This window comes from Vitis riparia, chromosome 16 (genome assembly GCF_004353265.1).
Source record: "Vitis riparia cultivar Riparia Gloire de Montpellier isolate 1030 chromosome 16, EGFV_Vit.rip_1.0, whole genome shotgun sequence".
In the NCBI taxonomy this organism is placed as follows: domain Eukaryota; kingdom Viridiplantae; phylum Streptophyta; class Magnoliopsida; order Vitales; family Vitaceae; genus Vitis; species Vitis riparia.
The window spans coordinates 921,149-936,773 of record NC_048446.1 but is presented as its reverse complement, the minus strand read 5'-3'; the positions used below and the strand labels follow the sequence as shown (position 1 = coordinate 936,773).

General features: G+C 36.5%; 1 protein-coding gene across 2 annotated transcripts; it reads right to left on the bottom strand.

Moving 5' to 3' along the window:
• Positions 1-11,074: 11,074 nt before the first annotated feature.
• LOC117934020 (growth-regulating factor 4-like) lies at positions 11,075-15,000 on the bottom strand. Of its 2 annotated transcripts, none has more exons than XM_034855614.1 (4): positions 14,802-15,000; positions 13,482-13,848; positions 11,596-12,002; positions 11,075-11,499 (listed from the first exon to the last, which is right to left on the bottom strand). In XM_034855614.1, exons 1-4 carry the CDS (start codon positions 14,980-14,982, stop codon positions 11,492-11,494), a joined length of 963 nt encoding a protein of 320 aa, XP_034711505.1. In that variant the 5' UTR covers positions 14,983-15,000; the 3' UTR covers positions 11,075-11,491. The 2 variants fall into 2 exon arrangements, with proteins under 2 accessions (XP_034711505.1, XP_034711506.1); XM_034855615.1 differs by having other exon boundaries at positions 13,488-13,848; positions 14,802-14,999.
• Between the last annotated feature and the right edge of the window lie 625 nt (positions 15,001-15,625).

Below are 15,625 nucleotides of genomic sequence, written 5' to 3'. Positions count from 1 at the left end.
TTGGCTATACATTCATGTCTACCGTCTTTGGCATTAGAAGAAATAGTCAGCATGAAGACAACAAAATTATGGATGGTTCAGATTTGGCACTATTTTAGTAGTTATGTTCAGTGATTTAAAACAGTCTCTATTATTAGTGTCCTGAGTTCACAACTAATGAAACTTTGGATTCTTTTTGCTGGAAGGTTACCTGATGACTGCTTCTTAAAAGAAATCCAATTCATAACAAACAATTCAAATATATCACATAGCTTATCATTATTTTTATTATATTTTTTATTATTATTACTTCTTATTCTTCTTCTTCTTATTCTTGAATGATTTCTTACGAATACCATCCCATGGCTTCACCATCGCCCATGAGACCTGAATTTGTCACCATGGTTTGTAGCATTCAGCTTCTACACAGGATCCTTTTTTTTTTAACTACAGTTGGAGAGGCCACTAGCATGAAACAGGAAAAAAATGGAAATGATATCTAACAAATGCTTGATCTCCATTAAGATTTCCTCACTAAAACGAAACACAAACATAGTCCATGGAATTTGTACCTCAGCAGAATGATTATAATATAGTCAACAAACCAAAGAAACCTCCAACCTACCTAAAACCTTGATAGAAGATACTATGTAAAACCTTACACACCAACTAATTATGAAAGGAAACCCGACAAATTAGTTACTAAACTGAGCATAGAAGGATAAACTGAAAGATGATCAAGTTAAAAACAATAATTGACAGTCTTTGTTTGTTGTTTTCCTACAAAATTAGTACCATGGCCTAGAAAAAGCCTGTCACTTTGGATCACAACTTACAAAGGCAGATATTGTCAAAGCAATCACCAACGCACCACAGACGAGCACCTTTCATCAACATTAGAAATTATCAAATATCTACTTTTCTCCATGTTCTTTCTCCTTATCCTATACAATATTTCACATTAATCAACAAGCTTATTACAATCATGAATATCATCATTTGAAGAGGATTGAATAATTGATTTATCTGTGTCCTAATTTTGATCATATGGAAAAATGAGTTTGCTTGATACAATCTAAAGAAGAACAATAACATATGACCCGGTCTGATATTGCTCCCTCCATGGATTGAAAAATCGGAAAATGTCGCCGATATTTCGGAGAAATATCGGATATCGGGAGGCACCGAAACGATAATCGGCACCGATTATCGATCGACGGAAAAATCGGCCAAAAATCGGCAAAATCGCCGATATATCGGCGAAATATCGGTTAAACACCGATAAATCGGAAAAAAATCGCGAGTGGATCTGACGCGCGGAGCAACCGGGGGAGAATTTCAAAATATCGCCGAAAATATCGCCAATATTTCGGTATTTTTACCGATTTTTCGGAAAATTTCCTGACATTTCCTACCAGTCCAACCCGCACACAGGATACAAAATCTGGCTCAAAAATCGTGGATTTAGGGTTCCTGAAATTTAAATACAATGGCACAACAGCAAAGAGACCCTTAAAACAGATCCAGAAAACACAGGGAGCAAAAGAAAAGCAATTTTTTTGGTTTTCTTTGGGGGTTTTGAATGGATTTTCTCGGTAGTCAAACGAGGATGAATTTTCCTGGAAATCGAATGGGGATGGATTTTCTTGGGAATCAAACAGGGGTTGCAAAAAAAATAATATCAACGTGATTAGATTAGTACCTGTGAGGATTGAGAGTGGCAGAGGAAAATCGGTCTTTTTAGGACTTCTCTCGGCTGGAGGGCAACTTCAGTTCAGAAAAGGGGAATTCTCTCGGCTGGAGGGCAACTTCAGAAGTGGGTGGCCTTTTAATTTTTAGATTTAGTAGAGGTAAAAAAAAAATATAACAATTTTCCTCTATCTATATAAATAATTATTAATTATCGAATTTTATTTTGATTATTAAATAAATTAATATTAATAAAAAAAGTTGTTATTATATATTTTTAATAAAATTTTAAAAATTAAATCTCAAATAAAATATTTTATATAAATTAATTTAATTTTCATTTAAAATATAATAAAACATGTTTTAATAAAAGTATTTTAAAATTTTTTAAATAAATATTGTTTTCAACAAGTTTGGTTCTCTTCATCTAACAATATAATGAAATTATATCGATCTCTTCCTTAGTATAATGATTATTGCAATCTCATATGTATTATATTTATGTATAAATTGTTTTTATTTAATAAAATCAAATATTTTTTAACTCAATTCTAACTTTATACACTTTCAAAATTCATATATATTATTTTTAAAATTTAAATATCGAATCTACCAATATATCTTTGTTTACGATATTTTTCTTCTTAATTATATATATGTCAATTACACTTACAAGATAATTTTAAAATGTATATTTTTACTTATTTTATCATTTTTTGAAGTTTTTTCAAGCATTCCTATTAATTTTAAATAATTTTCACTCTATCGATATTTATGAAAAAATATCCACCGATATTTCTCCGATATTTCCGATATATCCGTAAAATCAAAGTACCGATATATCCGTAAAAATCGATATTTCAATCCTTGGCTCCCTCTCGTAGGCTATAGCAACATCATCACCAGACAGTCTTTGTTTTCCTTACGTGTTGTCCATTGTTGTACATAAACTCCTGACAATCAACATGACCAAACTCCCATTGTTACAATGGTTAGTGGAATACCTAATAAGATAAAACATATATAGAACAGAAATAATGGTTTTACAATAGGAACAAGAACACATCAGCACACAACAAGATAACCATTCAATCATTTCTGGACAAACTACAATCAAACATTGCTTTATAGGGTTAGTAGCATCAGATAGGAAAAAACTTATCATCAAGCATTCAGCCACAATTGACAGGAGTCTATAATTTTATCTCTAATGTTGTTCCGTTCATTGAGCAATAATTGCACTACTAGCTAGAACCTGTACATGTGCATCTTGTCCTACAAAAATCGAAATAACTGATTTCATGTTGTGGGATAAAATAAAAAGATAAGTAGTACAAATTATGGTGTAAACTAGCTCTAACCTCTGCCAATAAAGTACTTAAGGTCACCCCATTCCAAAATTCCATGAACTTAAGAGCGAGGATACCACAGTCGTACCTATAACACATCACTTAGTCTTGTCATGTAGATGATTGAAATATGAGAAATATAATTGACTACAAATGTCTGTATTGGTTAGAATATATGAATCTTTTACCCATAAAGTTGTTGAACAAGATGTGGTTGCACATGCACAAATGTTGAGACATCCAGGTCCATATGAATTCTATGTGCAAGTAGTGCTTTGTGGATTGCCAGTGATAATCATCTCGTTGATGCACTAATGTTGTTCCCCCACCTTAGCAGCAAAGATGAAAGCATCTCAACTCTTCCAACTAGAAAGTTGACCACGTGTATGTGCCAATTATTGTTTTCACATACGGGGATAAACAACTGCATGATCATTAAAGAGTTATTAGGTTTTATGTTATTATATAACAGTCATGCCAAATGCCATTGCATATTTTACTAAGGAAAGTAACTTTAACAAGTGTTATTTACCATGTCACATGTCCCAAGATCACGACCCAATATGTCAGCATCCAGATACATGCGACATCTGTCCATGATGACCTGGCTGGTTGCATTAGCTTTCAAATTGCTGAGAACAACTTGTTCAAGGGTGGGATTAATCAATACAAACATCAATAAATACTATTCTATTTTGACACCATATAAATTTAGGATATTAGAGGGTGCACCGAGAACGAAGGATCAAAATAGTGTGTGCGCGCTGGTGGTGTTTGTTGTCCATTCAACATGCAGGACATAATCACTACAATCTGCAAAAGTTATGGAAATGAACATATTTTACAACCTCAATCTACATTTTATGCATTCATATGACCTATTAATTGGGAATTCAATTCAGCTAAAGGATAAGTAACTTACCACTAAATTAACCCATCGCCCAACATTTAGATAAAACCTTTCTTCTCAGGTAATGTACATCCCATACATCTCGCACAAAATCTCACTACAATTACAGAAAATGATTTTTGTCATACTGATGTCAAGTTATTCACATATTAAATCACTGTAACAATGATTGGTAGAAAAAATAAATGTACCTAGGATCACCAATTTCTACCAATGCGTAATTCGCTACTACCCTATCAGCATGGGAAATTTTAGGGAATTGTTTAACACATTGGGCGACAAACAAGCTTTTACAAGTCGGAGGACGCTTCACAATCCTCTTACAAGTCCGCTTAAATATTCTCATAGATGAAGGTTTAAGTGATTAGCCGCCACTTCCACCTAGCCCATCATTTTCCTGCGCTTCTTCTACTCTCAATTCTGGTGGAAGCGATGCCTCTGCATAAGATTGTGGGGCCAATGGTTGGGAATTAGTGGCTGTTGGTGATGCTTCCATTCAAATTGGTGAGTGGGGAATTAGTGCAAGGTTGTCTTGTGGTACCATTTATTCAACTGAAGGCTACTTGGCCAGTGTCTCACACCTTGGTTCATATTCAGCATGGTGCACTGTGTCTGGGCAAGGGATTGAAGAATTCCCGTCTGATCCACAGCAGCGAGAACGTAATGCAGCAACATTCCGCGTTAAAGAGGAAGCTAATCTTAGCACAGTCTCTAATGTCTCAATGACATGGGCATGAAATACCTATTACATAGTGGAAAATTTTATATACTTGTATGCATTGTATGGAAGAACTTGTATACGTGGTTAGTGGGCATGTACTACCTCTATAGCATCGTTAGAAGTTGAGGAGGTCGAAGCTACTGATGATACATTCAAGTAGGGTATGCTTTCTGATTGCTCTTATACCTACGTGTTACATCAGTAGTTCAATGAGATAATCAACAAATTGGTGATTAGTTGAATAAGATAATATTGTTTATAAGATGTAGAGAAAGTTTTGTTGAGTTAGAGCATACATGCACATGTCCATAAGCACTGAATGTTGATATTTCAACTGCTAATTGGCGTTTGATTACATTGTAAATTCAAGCAGCAGTTAACAAACTGGTAACTTCAACCTTGATTGATGGCATGTAGAAGTATGTCATATAGAACAACTGTCCAATGGTAGTATGAGACGATGAGCATTAAAAGAGCAAATTGCAGTAAACATGACATTCAAATTAAAATGTAAACTAAGTTCATCCTAATTGCAAAATGTGTTGGAGCCTTTATTGTACTTGTAGGAACATGAGGTAGCCTTGGATATAAGTAGAATGATTTTTGCGATAATCCTTGATTCCATTCTCTAAGTATTGGATCATAACTTAGCCCAATTCATTTGGACACCAACATCACCATCCCAAAGGTCATGGATTCCTTCAAGCTTTAAGTTTGGTGCCAGCAGAGTAGCACATGAAAAAATTAAAAATGATTTTAAGAATTCATTACAAAATGGCAAATTCTCAAGATTTTGCTCCAGTATGCTAAGGGTGTATGTGCGATTGGTGGAAGTTGTTCTCTTAAGGACAACCATGTCTACCCTAGTACTAGGAATGCCCATGACTCTACTGACATGTTCTTCATTGACAAAGACAACATTGTCGGTTGGCATATTCAGTTTATGGTATGTAAAGTCATATTGTGAAATGAGCCACCCGCATAGCTCATACCTCAATTCATGACATGCAAAGCTCAACAATCCCCCAAAGCCCATCTCCTTAATGGCTTGTTGTTTTTCATCGGATAGGCGTGCAATGACACTAATAAATTTCTTTCTTGAACAGTGGGACTTAGGAAGTTTTTCCTACCGTAAAAATGAAATATTGGTCAGTGACAAAAAAATGCAAGATATGGAAATTTGCAATAAGGGTGAAATTGAAGATTCGATCCATTGTGGAATGAAAACTGTTTTGCTGACCTGTGTACATGTTGGCGGAACATGCTCTTTCTTTTTTCTGTGTTATGTGGCCATGTGTATAATGAGATAACCTTATGTTCGGATGGTGAAACTGAAATCTCAAGTTTTGACACCCTACAAAGTAAAGACTGTTAGCGTAAAGTGTCGTATGGTAATGCATAAGGCATGAAGAAGTTCATTTACAAATAAATTATTAGAGTCCAGGAAAAATAAACATAGACTTGAGAAAAAATTGAACAATACACTAATTAATGGAAGCTACCAATAAGGAAATTAACCAGTTTTCTTCTTAACGAACCAAATAGGTGACTATTAAGGACAACAACAGTAACTATTAGTTGCACAATTAGTACAATAAAGTGAAACAAATTGCAATTTAACTATTAAATGGATTTTTTAGGTAATCAATGGCCTTATGAACACACAAGAGTATGGATATGATAGTTGTACAAGAGAGTAAAATTGAGACAGTTATAGCTTTCAAAAAGTTGATTGTGATTTATGTGAGTGTGATTGGTTTAGCATAAGTTCAACACTTGTGAAACATCAAGAAGATAGGCAAGTTTTTGAAGGGCATAGAGAAAAGTTTTGAACATGATCTTGCTACTGGCAAATAGGGATTTGCTTAAGCTAATGAAATATGTAGGCATTTGTATTTGCAAGTTTAATATAAAAAGAAGTCATAAGATCGAGTTTTTTCCCAATTTACAAGTCATTTCCAACATCTATGATAGTTATTCCCAAGCCTAAAACTTTAAAAAGTCATAAGATCGAGTTTTTTCCCAATTTACAACAGGCTCATGTTTAACTAGTTTAAAGTCAATAAAAAATAACAAACCAACCAGAATTTTCAAAACTATGACAAGACTCACAAACAAGTCAACAAGCAATATTAGAACTTTAGTGCTTATCTTAGAATTTCAGCAAGTTACTAAAGATAATTACAGTCATCTTGGCAACCAAAGCTCATATTTTAAGATTGAACATCCTAGCAACTGAAAGTTACATATCTACATAAGAAAAAAAAAATTAAATATTTCCAAAACATAAATTTTATAGATGCAATGTAATTCAAATTTGTTTTTCTCCATAATAAAAAGAACTTTACATTCAGTGGTGCCCTAAGTAGTACCTATATGCTACATGAATTCCTATACAACATTAAAAATAAAAAATAAAAAATAATAACCACCATGTATGTAGTTAGACAAGATAAGTTGTGGTGGTGGGAAAAATGGGGAATGGTGGAAAACAAAGTATAACAAAATATACGGATTGAATGGTATACATTTGAGGTTGTTGGGTTGGGCTAGTATATATTACAGTAAAACAGTAGTTTGTATACATGGATATATATTTTGCAATTTGTTTAAACTAGTTTAAGCAAGGTGATGACAACAAAGACATGTGGTTGGAGTCAAGACAAATAAAACAAGATGTGTTGTAGCCAAAGTTCGGACATTGTGAAAGAAATTAATAATCAGAGGAATATAATTTAACTTAATGAACATAGCAAGTGAAAGCAAAGGTACAGAACATTGACATAGTAACACTCATTCGGTGAGAGTCGGCTCACTTAAGTTAGTTCAAATACAGTAATACAAGATCTAAACAATGCAATAAGGTGACAAATATGCATTAGGGTAAAGGATTCCTACACGTTTTTCTATTGTGACCGGACATATGACAACGAGAGTAATAGACCGTCCGTTTATCTTGAAATTGGGACTCAATGCGCTTCTTCCTTGGCCTTCCGGGAGGGCACTTTGTATGTGGAGGCTTTAGAGAGAAGAAAACCTCCCCAATGATAGATCAAACCAAACCATCATCATCCACACTGGGCATGTCATGGATCTCTATGTCGGAGAAAGAGCTCCCATATATCAACTCTTCCATTGGGTATTTGTAGCAATCATCAATCAAATCAGTAACGTTTTGGCTAGTGGAAATAATGACGACTACGACATGTTCACAAGGGATTCTCAATATTTGCCAACCCCTACAAGTGCATGTACGGTTCATAATGTCTACATTCATGAACGGAGTGACCGGATATACCTCACCCTTTGCAATATTTTGCAACACCTTATCTTCAATTTTTGGGCCTATACACCATTTCCAATTGTTGGACTCTTCTTTATGCTTCACAAGCATAAAACCTAACTTAGACATGTGCTCCAATAAAAAGTTACAAATGGAGTGATGTCTTTCATTTCGTAACCAAGCATTAAATGACTCGGCAAAGTTGGTAGTCATTTTATCTCTTTTTTTTTTTTTGGAATTTTGACATGGCCCAATGGCGAGGCACATTTTCTTCAACCCATGTGGCTAAAGTGTCGTTGTATTTTTTTAGTTCAAACATGGAAACATTATAATCATGTTCTAACCTTGCATACGTAATACTATCTAGGAATTGTAGTGCATTTTCTTTACCTTTGTTCCCTCGTGTGTTATGTTTAGACAAGAAACTACTAAAATTCTCTTTCAAGTGACAGTAGCAATAGGCATGGTTTTCAAGGCCAAACACCTCAGGAACACTACAAATGAGAGCATGATGTCTATATGAGATAATAATAACTTCCTTGTTTCCCACAACTATCTTCAATTTTTCCAAGAACCACAACCAATCTTCATAATTTTCTGAGCTCATCACTCCAAAGGCTAAGGGGAGCATGGAGTCATTAGCATCGTAGGCAGTGGCTGAAAATAGAGCACCACCATAAGGCCCACTCATATGGATCGAATCAATTGCAATGATTGGACGACACCCTTTTATAAACCCTTGGATAGATATTAAATGAGCAACAAAAAGTTGCTCAAAATGGCCATCATCGGAATAACTCAACTCAATGCTCGATCTCGGATTTGTTGCAAGCATTCTTTCACACATCTATGGCAACAATTTGCAATAATTTTTGGGTAGTCCATAAATGCGCTCATTAGCCTTCTCCTTCATTTGCCATGCTTGAAGGTAAATCAACTAGATGTCGTGTTGCCTTACAAAGTCCTTACAAATTTTTCGTGGTTGGTATTCAGGAGTAGATCGAATGACATCATCAATGACCAATAAGGCATGAGTGGATATCACTAAAGGTTGAGACAAGGCAACATCTTCCAAGCAATGTTTATGCACATTTCGAAATGTGTGTACTTGAACAATATTTGAATCCCCTATTGCATGGGCAGTGATTTTCCAAGGACAATCTTCAATTGTGCATACTACGATCATGTGTTTTGAACTATTCCTTTTGTAAGAATATCGGAATTTTCCAACCAAAGACATCAAATAAATCACATCTTAAAACTCTGAGGCATTTGGGAAAGTATGTCCACTACCTATAATTGAATGTTGGAATTGACTTGGTTGAAATTGAATGAAATTTGTTTCAGCACATCTTTGGGAAAACTCAAATGACTCAATTGTAGGTGACTCATTAGACATGTGTAATGGGGGCTCGCCAATGGAGGAAACATGATCTGAGTTTGAAGCAACAATAAGTGTTGGGGCACTACGAAAAAAACAGGGAAAGAAATTGTTCATCCATCGACTTATGTGTGAAAAGTGATTATACAAAAGAGAAAATTATTGTGGAAAGACATCAGGTACCTAGTAGGGGCAATGAAGCCATCACCACCTTCAGTGCATTGGCAGACATAGGCACAACAAAACATGTCGTTGAATTTGAACATCTTGACTATGTCGGCATCATCATGCAATGGGAGTAGACGTGATGGGTCAAACTTCACTGTGAAATCCAATTTAATTGAATTGGGCTCCAAGTTCAGTTCACCACATACTTTTGAAACAAATTCAGAATGTGAGATATTCTTGCTAACAACAATGAAATTGGTCCGGCCACACTTATATTCGATGTACCCAACAGCAGTCTTAACAAGCTCACTACCTTCATGAATGTAACAAAAAATCTATATTGAGTGATTGAGGAGACTGAGACAAATCAAAAGAAAATAAGTAATCAAAGTTCAATATAGTTATATCAAATCATCATCAAAAGTAGAAATACTTAAAAGTAATATCTAAAAAGGTGAATCCCATACATAGAGTCAAGTCTAATACCCTACATGGAATCGTCCATCCGGTTAAACTCATCCTAGACATAAAACACACTCCCCGTTAAACTCCCAATGAGTTGATTCCTCATGAGTCCACCTCAAAGGACAACACTAACGTTAGCACGGTTGGAAAGCAATGTGACCTTCTAACCATGATTAGCACCAACCATGGATGCAAAGGCAACCATGGTTAAGATGACTTGATCACAACAAGTCGACCATGTTCAAGTGTTAATTGCTTGATAGCAACATTGATCCTCCTATCATGGTTTAACCCTCAAATCACGATTCTCCTCCGTCCGATCATGGTTGGCTAACCATCATTAAGCAAGAAGGTATAAAAAATTAGGTAACCCTTAAAACAAAAGCTAAAGACCTATTTGACAATTATTTTTTAAAACATTTTTTTGTTCTTCAAATAAAAAGAAAAACAAGAAAAATACGATTAATAATAATAAAAAATTAATTATTTTCAATTATTTTTTTAAAATTATTTTAATAAAATAATGATATAAATAGGTAGAACGAGTCAAAATAAGGTACTAAAAATAAAAAATATTTTTAAAACTTAAAAACATTCAAAATAATTTCAAAACATTTGAGGTTCAACTTTTATTTTATAAAACATCATACAATAATTTTTAAAAATTATTTTCAAAATCAATTATCAAACCGGACTTAATTTTTCTTCGCTTTTCTCTTTCCATAGCTTGCCTGCACTCTCTCTCTCCATTCTTCTCTTCCTACTATCTTGCATGGTTCAATCTCCCCTACTTCCTATTATGCTTTCTCTCACCTCTTCTCTTCATACCATCTTTCTTCGCTTGCTTGATAGGAATTCACCAGCCATCCTTTATTGCAAGGATAGCAAGAGTTTGCACAATCAATGCCAATTTGGTAAGCAATTTTTTGCACTTGATATGAAATTCATACACTAAGCCTTGCAAGCTCAACAATTAACATAAACAACTTTGGCATTCACAACATTCGTAGACCTGTTCATATTCAACAAAACCCACTAATTTTCCCATTTGATTCTGTACAAAATACATCATCGGTCATTATATCTATCTAATGATTGGACATCGGATCACCTGAAAAAATGCATGGCCTTTGCAAATAGAACTCATTCTATAAAAGCTCAAACAAGTGTATCAAGAGTTCTCAAAAGTTAAAATGAGTCATTTCTCCCCGGATTCCGGGAAAATTTTTGTCATCCCCTGCAGAAACTAGGAAAAGAACATTGTTCTACCACATGGGTAACGCCATCAAGAAACCCGCAAAATTTACAGCAATCAAAGGAATGCCAGAAAAAATGGTTTCTGTTTTCATTCGTTACAAACACAATGTTTTCTGGTTCCTGAATATTTGCCAGAGTTTTGAGTCTTGTTTTATTCCATACCTAAAACTTGAACTCGCAAATGTAGTTTTACACACAGAGCTACACGGAAAGTGCACAAGCAAATCAGACAAATCTTCTTCCAAGTTGCAAATGGTAGAGCTCCTGGAAATCCGAAATCATGATTCTTTCAGTTATCTGCAATGGAAGAAGGAAGTCAGAGAAATGGAGTTTAAGGTGAAGTGGAGGACGGAGAGAATGATATATTTTTTTTCCCTAGAATTTGGTACTCACCGTGGGGAGACCGAGAGCTGGTTGTTGAGAAGTCAGAGGAGGCCATTGGGATCGAAATTGAGAGCTGGGTTGTGGAGAATGAGGTCTGGTTGGACCTCTCTTCCTCAAGGCCGGACCAGGAGTCTCTGGTTTTAGGCCACTCGTCAAAGAAAGGACGGAGAGACTGACCCTCCTGTTTCACAACCTCTCCCGACGCAAATTCGCTGCTGAAGAACGAATGCTGGGGGTAGTCACTCTGCAAGATGGAGTTTTCACTTGATTTTGATGGGGGGAATGATGAGACCCGTGATGGCATCAGAGGCCATGTGCTGTCCAAAGGCGAGTCCATCTGAAGACCCCTGTTGCTTCCTGAAGCTTCAGAGAAGAAACTATGCTCGCCTACCTCGGGTTTAAGTCCATGAAGATACCTGCATGTCTCAGTTGATTAACAATAAAACCTGAAAACTCAAGCCATACCATCTATTATATCAGCCTTGTCCACGGAAAGAAAGCAAAAGAAATCGGGAAATGAAGTGTATCCATGCTTGCAGAGATGTAGCAATCATAACAATGCTAATAAGAATAAGCCAAGGGCATCCTATTATGCCGATCCATCTCCATTTTTTGGTTTACACCTCCAAAATCTACGCCAAAATGCTATGTAGGATGAGATATCCCCGTTTAATTGACAGAAAAATGCCACAAAACCTCTTATTTAAGTCTTACTCAGAAAATGACTTTTGAGTAAAGCATACAATGGGCACAAGCAAGTACAACATTTTCTTGAACCATTTGCTTTTGGACATTGCTAGGCCTGTATGAGTGGGAGCTGAAGTAACTAATATTGATATCAAGCTTCAAACTGTTATCAGGTTTATGAATAAAGACTATTTAGACTTGGCCATGGAACAATATGAAAAGATTATTCTATTTGCGGATGAATGGACACAGAGCAACTTGCATATGCATTACAACAAGACTGGCTGTTTACAGGCTTTGTTAACACAGAAGCTTAGAGACCCCAGGGCCTAAAAGGACCCAAAATTGGGGAAAAGAGGAGAAGGTTAAAATTAAAGAACGCCATTCTGCTGTAAACTGAAGCTATGCTGTAACTTCTTTGTTCTGCGCAACTGCACACCAAGCATTTCCAGGGACCAAACCATAAATATTGTACTACTACCTACCCACCTACCAAGTAAGAAGAAAAGATAATAGCTTCACAGCAGAAATATCAGAAGGGTTCATAAAAGAGGAAGCTGATAATATCTGGAAACAACCTTGACGTTGGTAAAAGAGAATTCATACAAGAGAACTACTAAAACGTCGCTAGATATAAGGATAAGATACGAGCTTTTGTGATGAAGTTGTTTAGGCACGGCTATCTTTAATACCACAGAATTCTAACTTCCTTTTCTTCCACAGTTTGCAGGTAATCCTTTAACAAAAATTCTGTAAAATCCGGGGCTGTCTGCCCTCGAGGCAGAAACAGAAGACAATAATCTGTAGGATGGTCAGGAACAATTTTGAATGAATGTCAGGCTTCTGCACCGAAATTTCACAGAGAAAACAGAAAGCAAAGAACCAGACCAAAAAGAACACTGTCAAACACCGGACACAACGAATTTCGCCGACCGACCTCATGGACATCAGGGCCCAGAATCCTGAACCTCTCAGAAAATCATAAAGTTTTTCCTGCAAGATATCCAAGACCCATATGGCAGGAGTCCTCCATTTCACTATCTACCACACAATTTTCGCATATGGGCCCAACATAAAACCAAGATCCCACCACAGGTATTACAGCAGAGAAAAAGCCTATTGGGATTCATTTCACAGAGCAATAACCATAAAGGATACAACAATGCAGAATAGGATATCAGACAAGATCACATGAATTGGGATTGTACCTGTACCTGTAATCTTTATTAGGAATGCCATAGGGAATGGGCTCCATATGGAATTGGGATTGGTTGGTTCCAGACCCCGGGCCGCCTTGGGGGTTATTGAAGTTTTGCAGGGGAAGGTTCTGGAAGGTCCCGGCTCCACTGCCACTGCCTCCAGTGACAGTTAGTGAAGTCACAGTCGAAGAAGACTGTGTAGTAGTTTGTGATTCCACAGGCTTTCTTGAACGGTTGCGGCCACGGTGCATGTGGCGCTCACAGTACTTGGAGTCCGGGTAGGCGTCTTTGGAGCACCTCCATTTCTTGCCGTCAGTCCTCCGGCATCTACCTGGCTCCGGGTCCACCTTCTTCCCATAGAAGGAACAGTAACCCACTGCAAAATCATACTCAAAAAGTAACATACCACACTTCTAACACCAAATACACTACTAAGGCAGGCATAGCATACTATATTCAAGCATCAATTCAATAGCAAGCTGAATGAATTTACCCGAAAAACCGATATAAATCACTTCATAGTCAGCTCTTAAGAGACAATTATCACAAGGGGCAACAGAGAATGATGAAAATGGGCAATTCATATAATACCAGCAATTTTTACAAAGACAAAGCAACATTGTAAACTAGATTCGTGCTAAAAGAAATGACAAAGCCCAGTGAAGAAAAGGGCATTTGGTAAAATCTTCTCAATGAAGATTAAAAGATACCTTTCAATTTTTCTTTTATTTTCTTTTTTCTTTGTTTTTTTCCCAAGAAACTAACAAGTCCTGAACGGAAAGAGGATAATGACCTCACCAAGAAAATCCAGTGATATAGCAAGTTCAATATCAAAAGGACATCAAAGAAGCTATTTTCTTTTCTTTTTTTGTTTATTTCCTAAAATCACACATAAGGGCAGATAAATCCCAAACTTTCTCCTTTGAAAAATAAGGGAGTTCATCAAATGAGGGGCAACCACAAAACCCCAACTGCAAAGTCAAAATCAAGGAAGTTCATAGGCAGATGGGTATCCAGACACCAGTGAAAAATATTTAACAAAGAAAAAGTGAAGAAAGAATACACCAAGAAAAGGGAAATCTTGCACAGAAACAATCTATATACTATTTATTATACTATTATTAGTAAAAACAAAGGAAGAAAAAACCCAAATAGAGGTGCAAAAACCAATCATTTTTCAAGAAAAATAGACATTAAACAAACTTAGGAGGAATCAATCCTTTTGCAACCCAGAAGATGAATCCAAGGAGCAAATCTGGAGATGGGGGAGAGGGAGAGTTTTGAGAGAGATGGAGAAGGAGCGAGAGGTGTTGTTGCTGGTGGGCTTACTGGTAGGATGGTGGAAGAACCTAGAAGACATAGATTCAAAGCTCTTCTGAATAGGGAGCACAAGATCAGGTGGGACAGGTAGTCCTGCCATTAGATACTTAAAGATCAAAGCTTGATGCTCCAGCTCCTGCCACTGAGACACTGTGAATGGTGATGACCTCACCATCATCCCTGTTGCCATTGATGCCCCCCCAACAGACCCACCTCCACTGTTCATCCCCTCCACCACCACCACCACCACCACCACCACCACCACCCACTAGTGTTTTCTCACAAAACTAACCCAACCCAGAAGCTCAAACATCATCACACTTGTTCTTCTCTGTCCCCTCCATCTGGGGTCTCACCATTTTGGGTTCTTTGCAAGTTTTGAGGATGTTTTTGGGGACAGTGACTGAGGTTCCTTTGTGGGTGTGTCTGTGTGTCACTCTCTCTGGCTCTTGTCTCAGCCTCTGTTTGTGAAGAAACCCCCACAAAGCTTTGCTTCATTTTATTGGAAAAGTGCCCTTTAAAGCGGTCATTATTTGGTGATTATTTCATTAATTAAGCTTCATTAAGGTGGGGTTTATATGGGGTTTAGAAGATTGATGTAGTGATATGATTTCTACAACCAGTCAACACAGCCATGGCTTCTTACTTCCATTTACTTCACACCCTGTGGGTTTAATGACTTGGGTCCCACCACCTAGTTAAATTGTCGCCAGCCCCAAAAATGCTTTAATTTTTGGGACACTATTCATGTCAAAAACTTAAATTGGGAGGTCAGATTTTTAATTTTCATTTACTTTCTTTGCTTATTTATTTCCATTCAAAGAAGCCCCTTT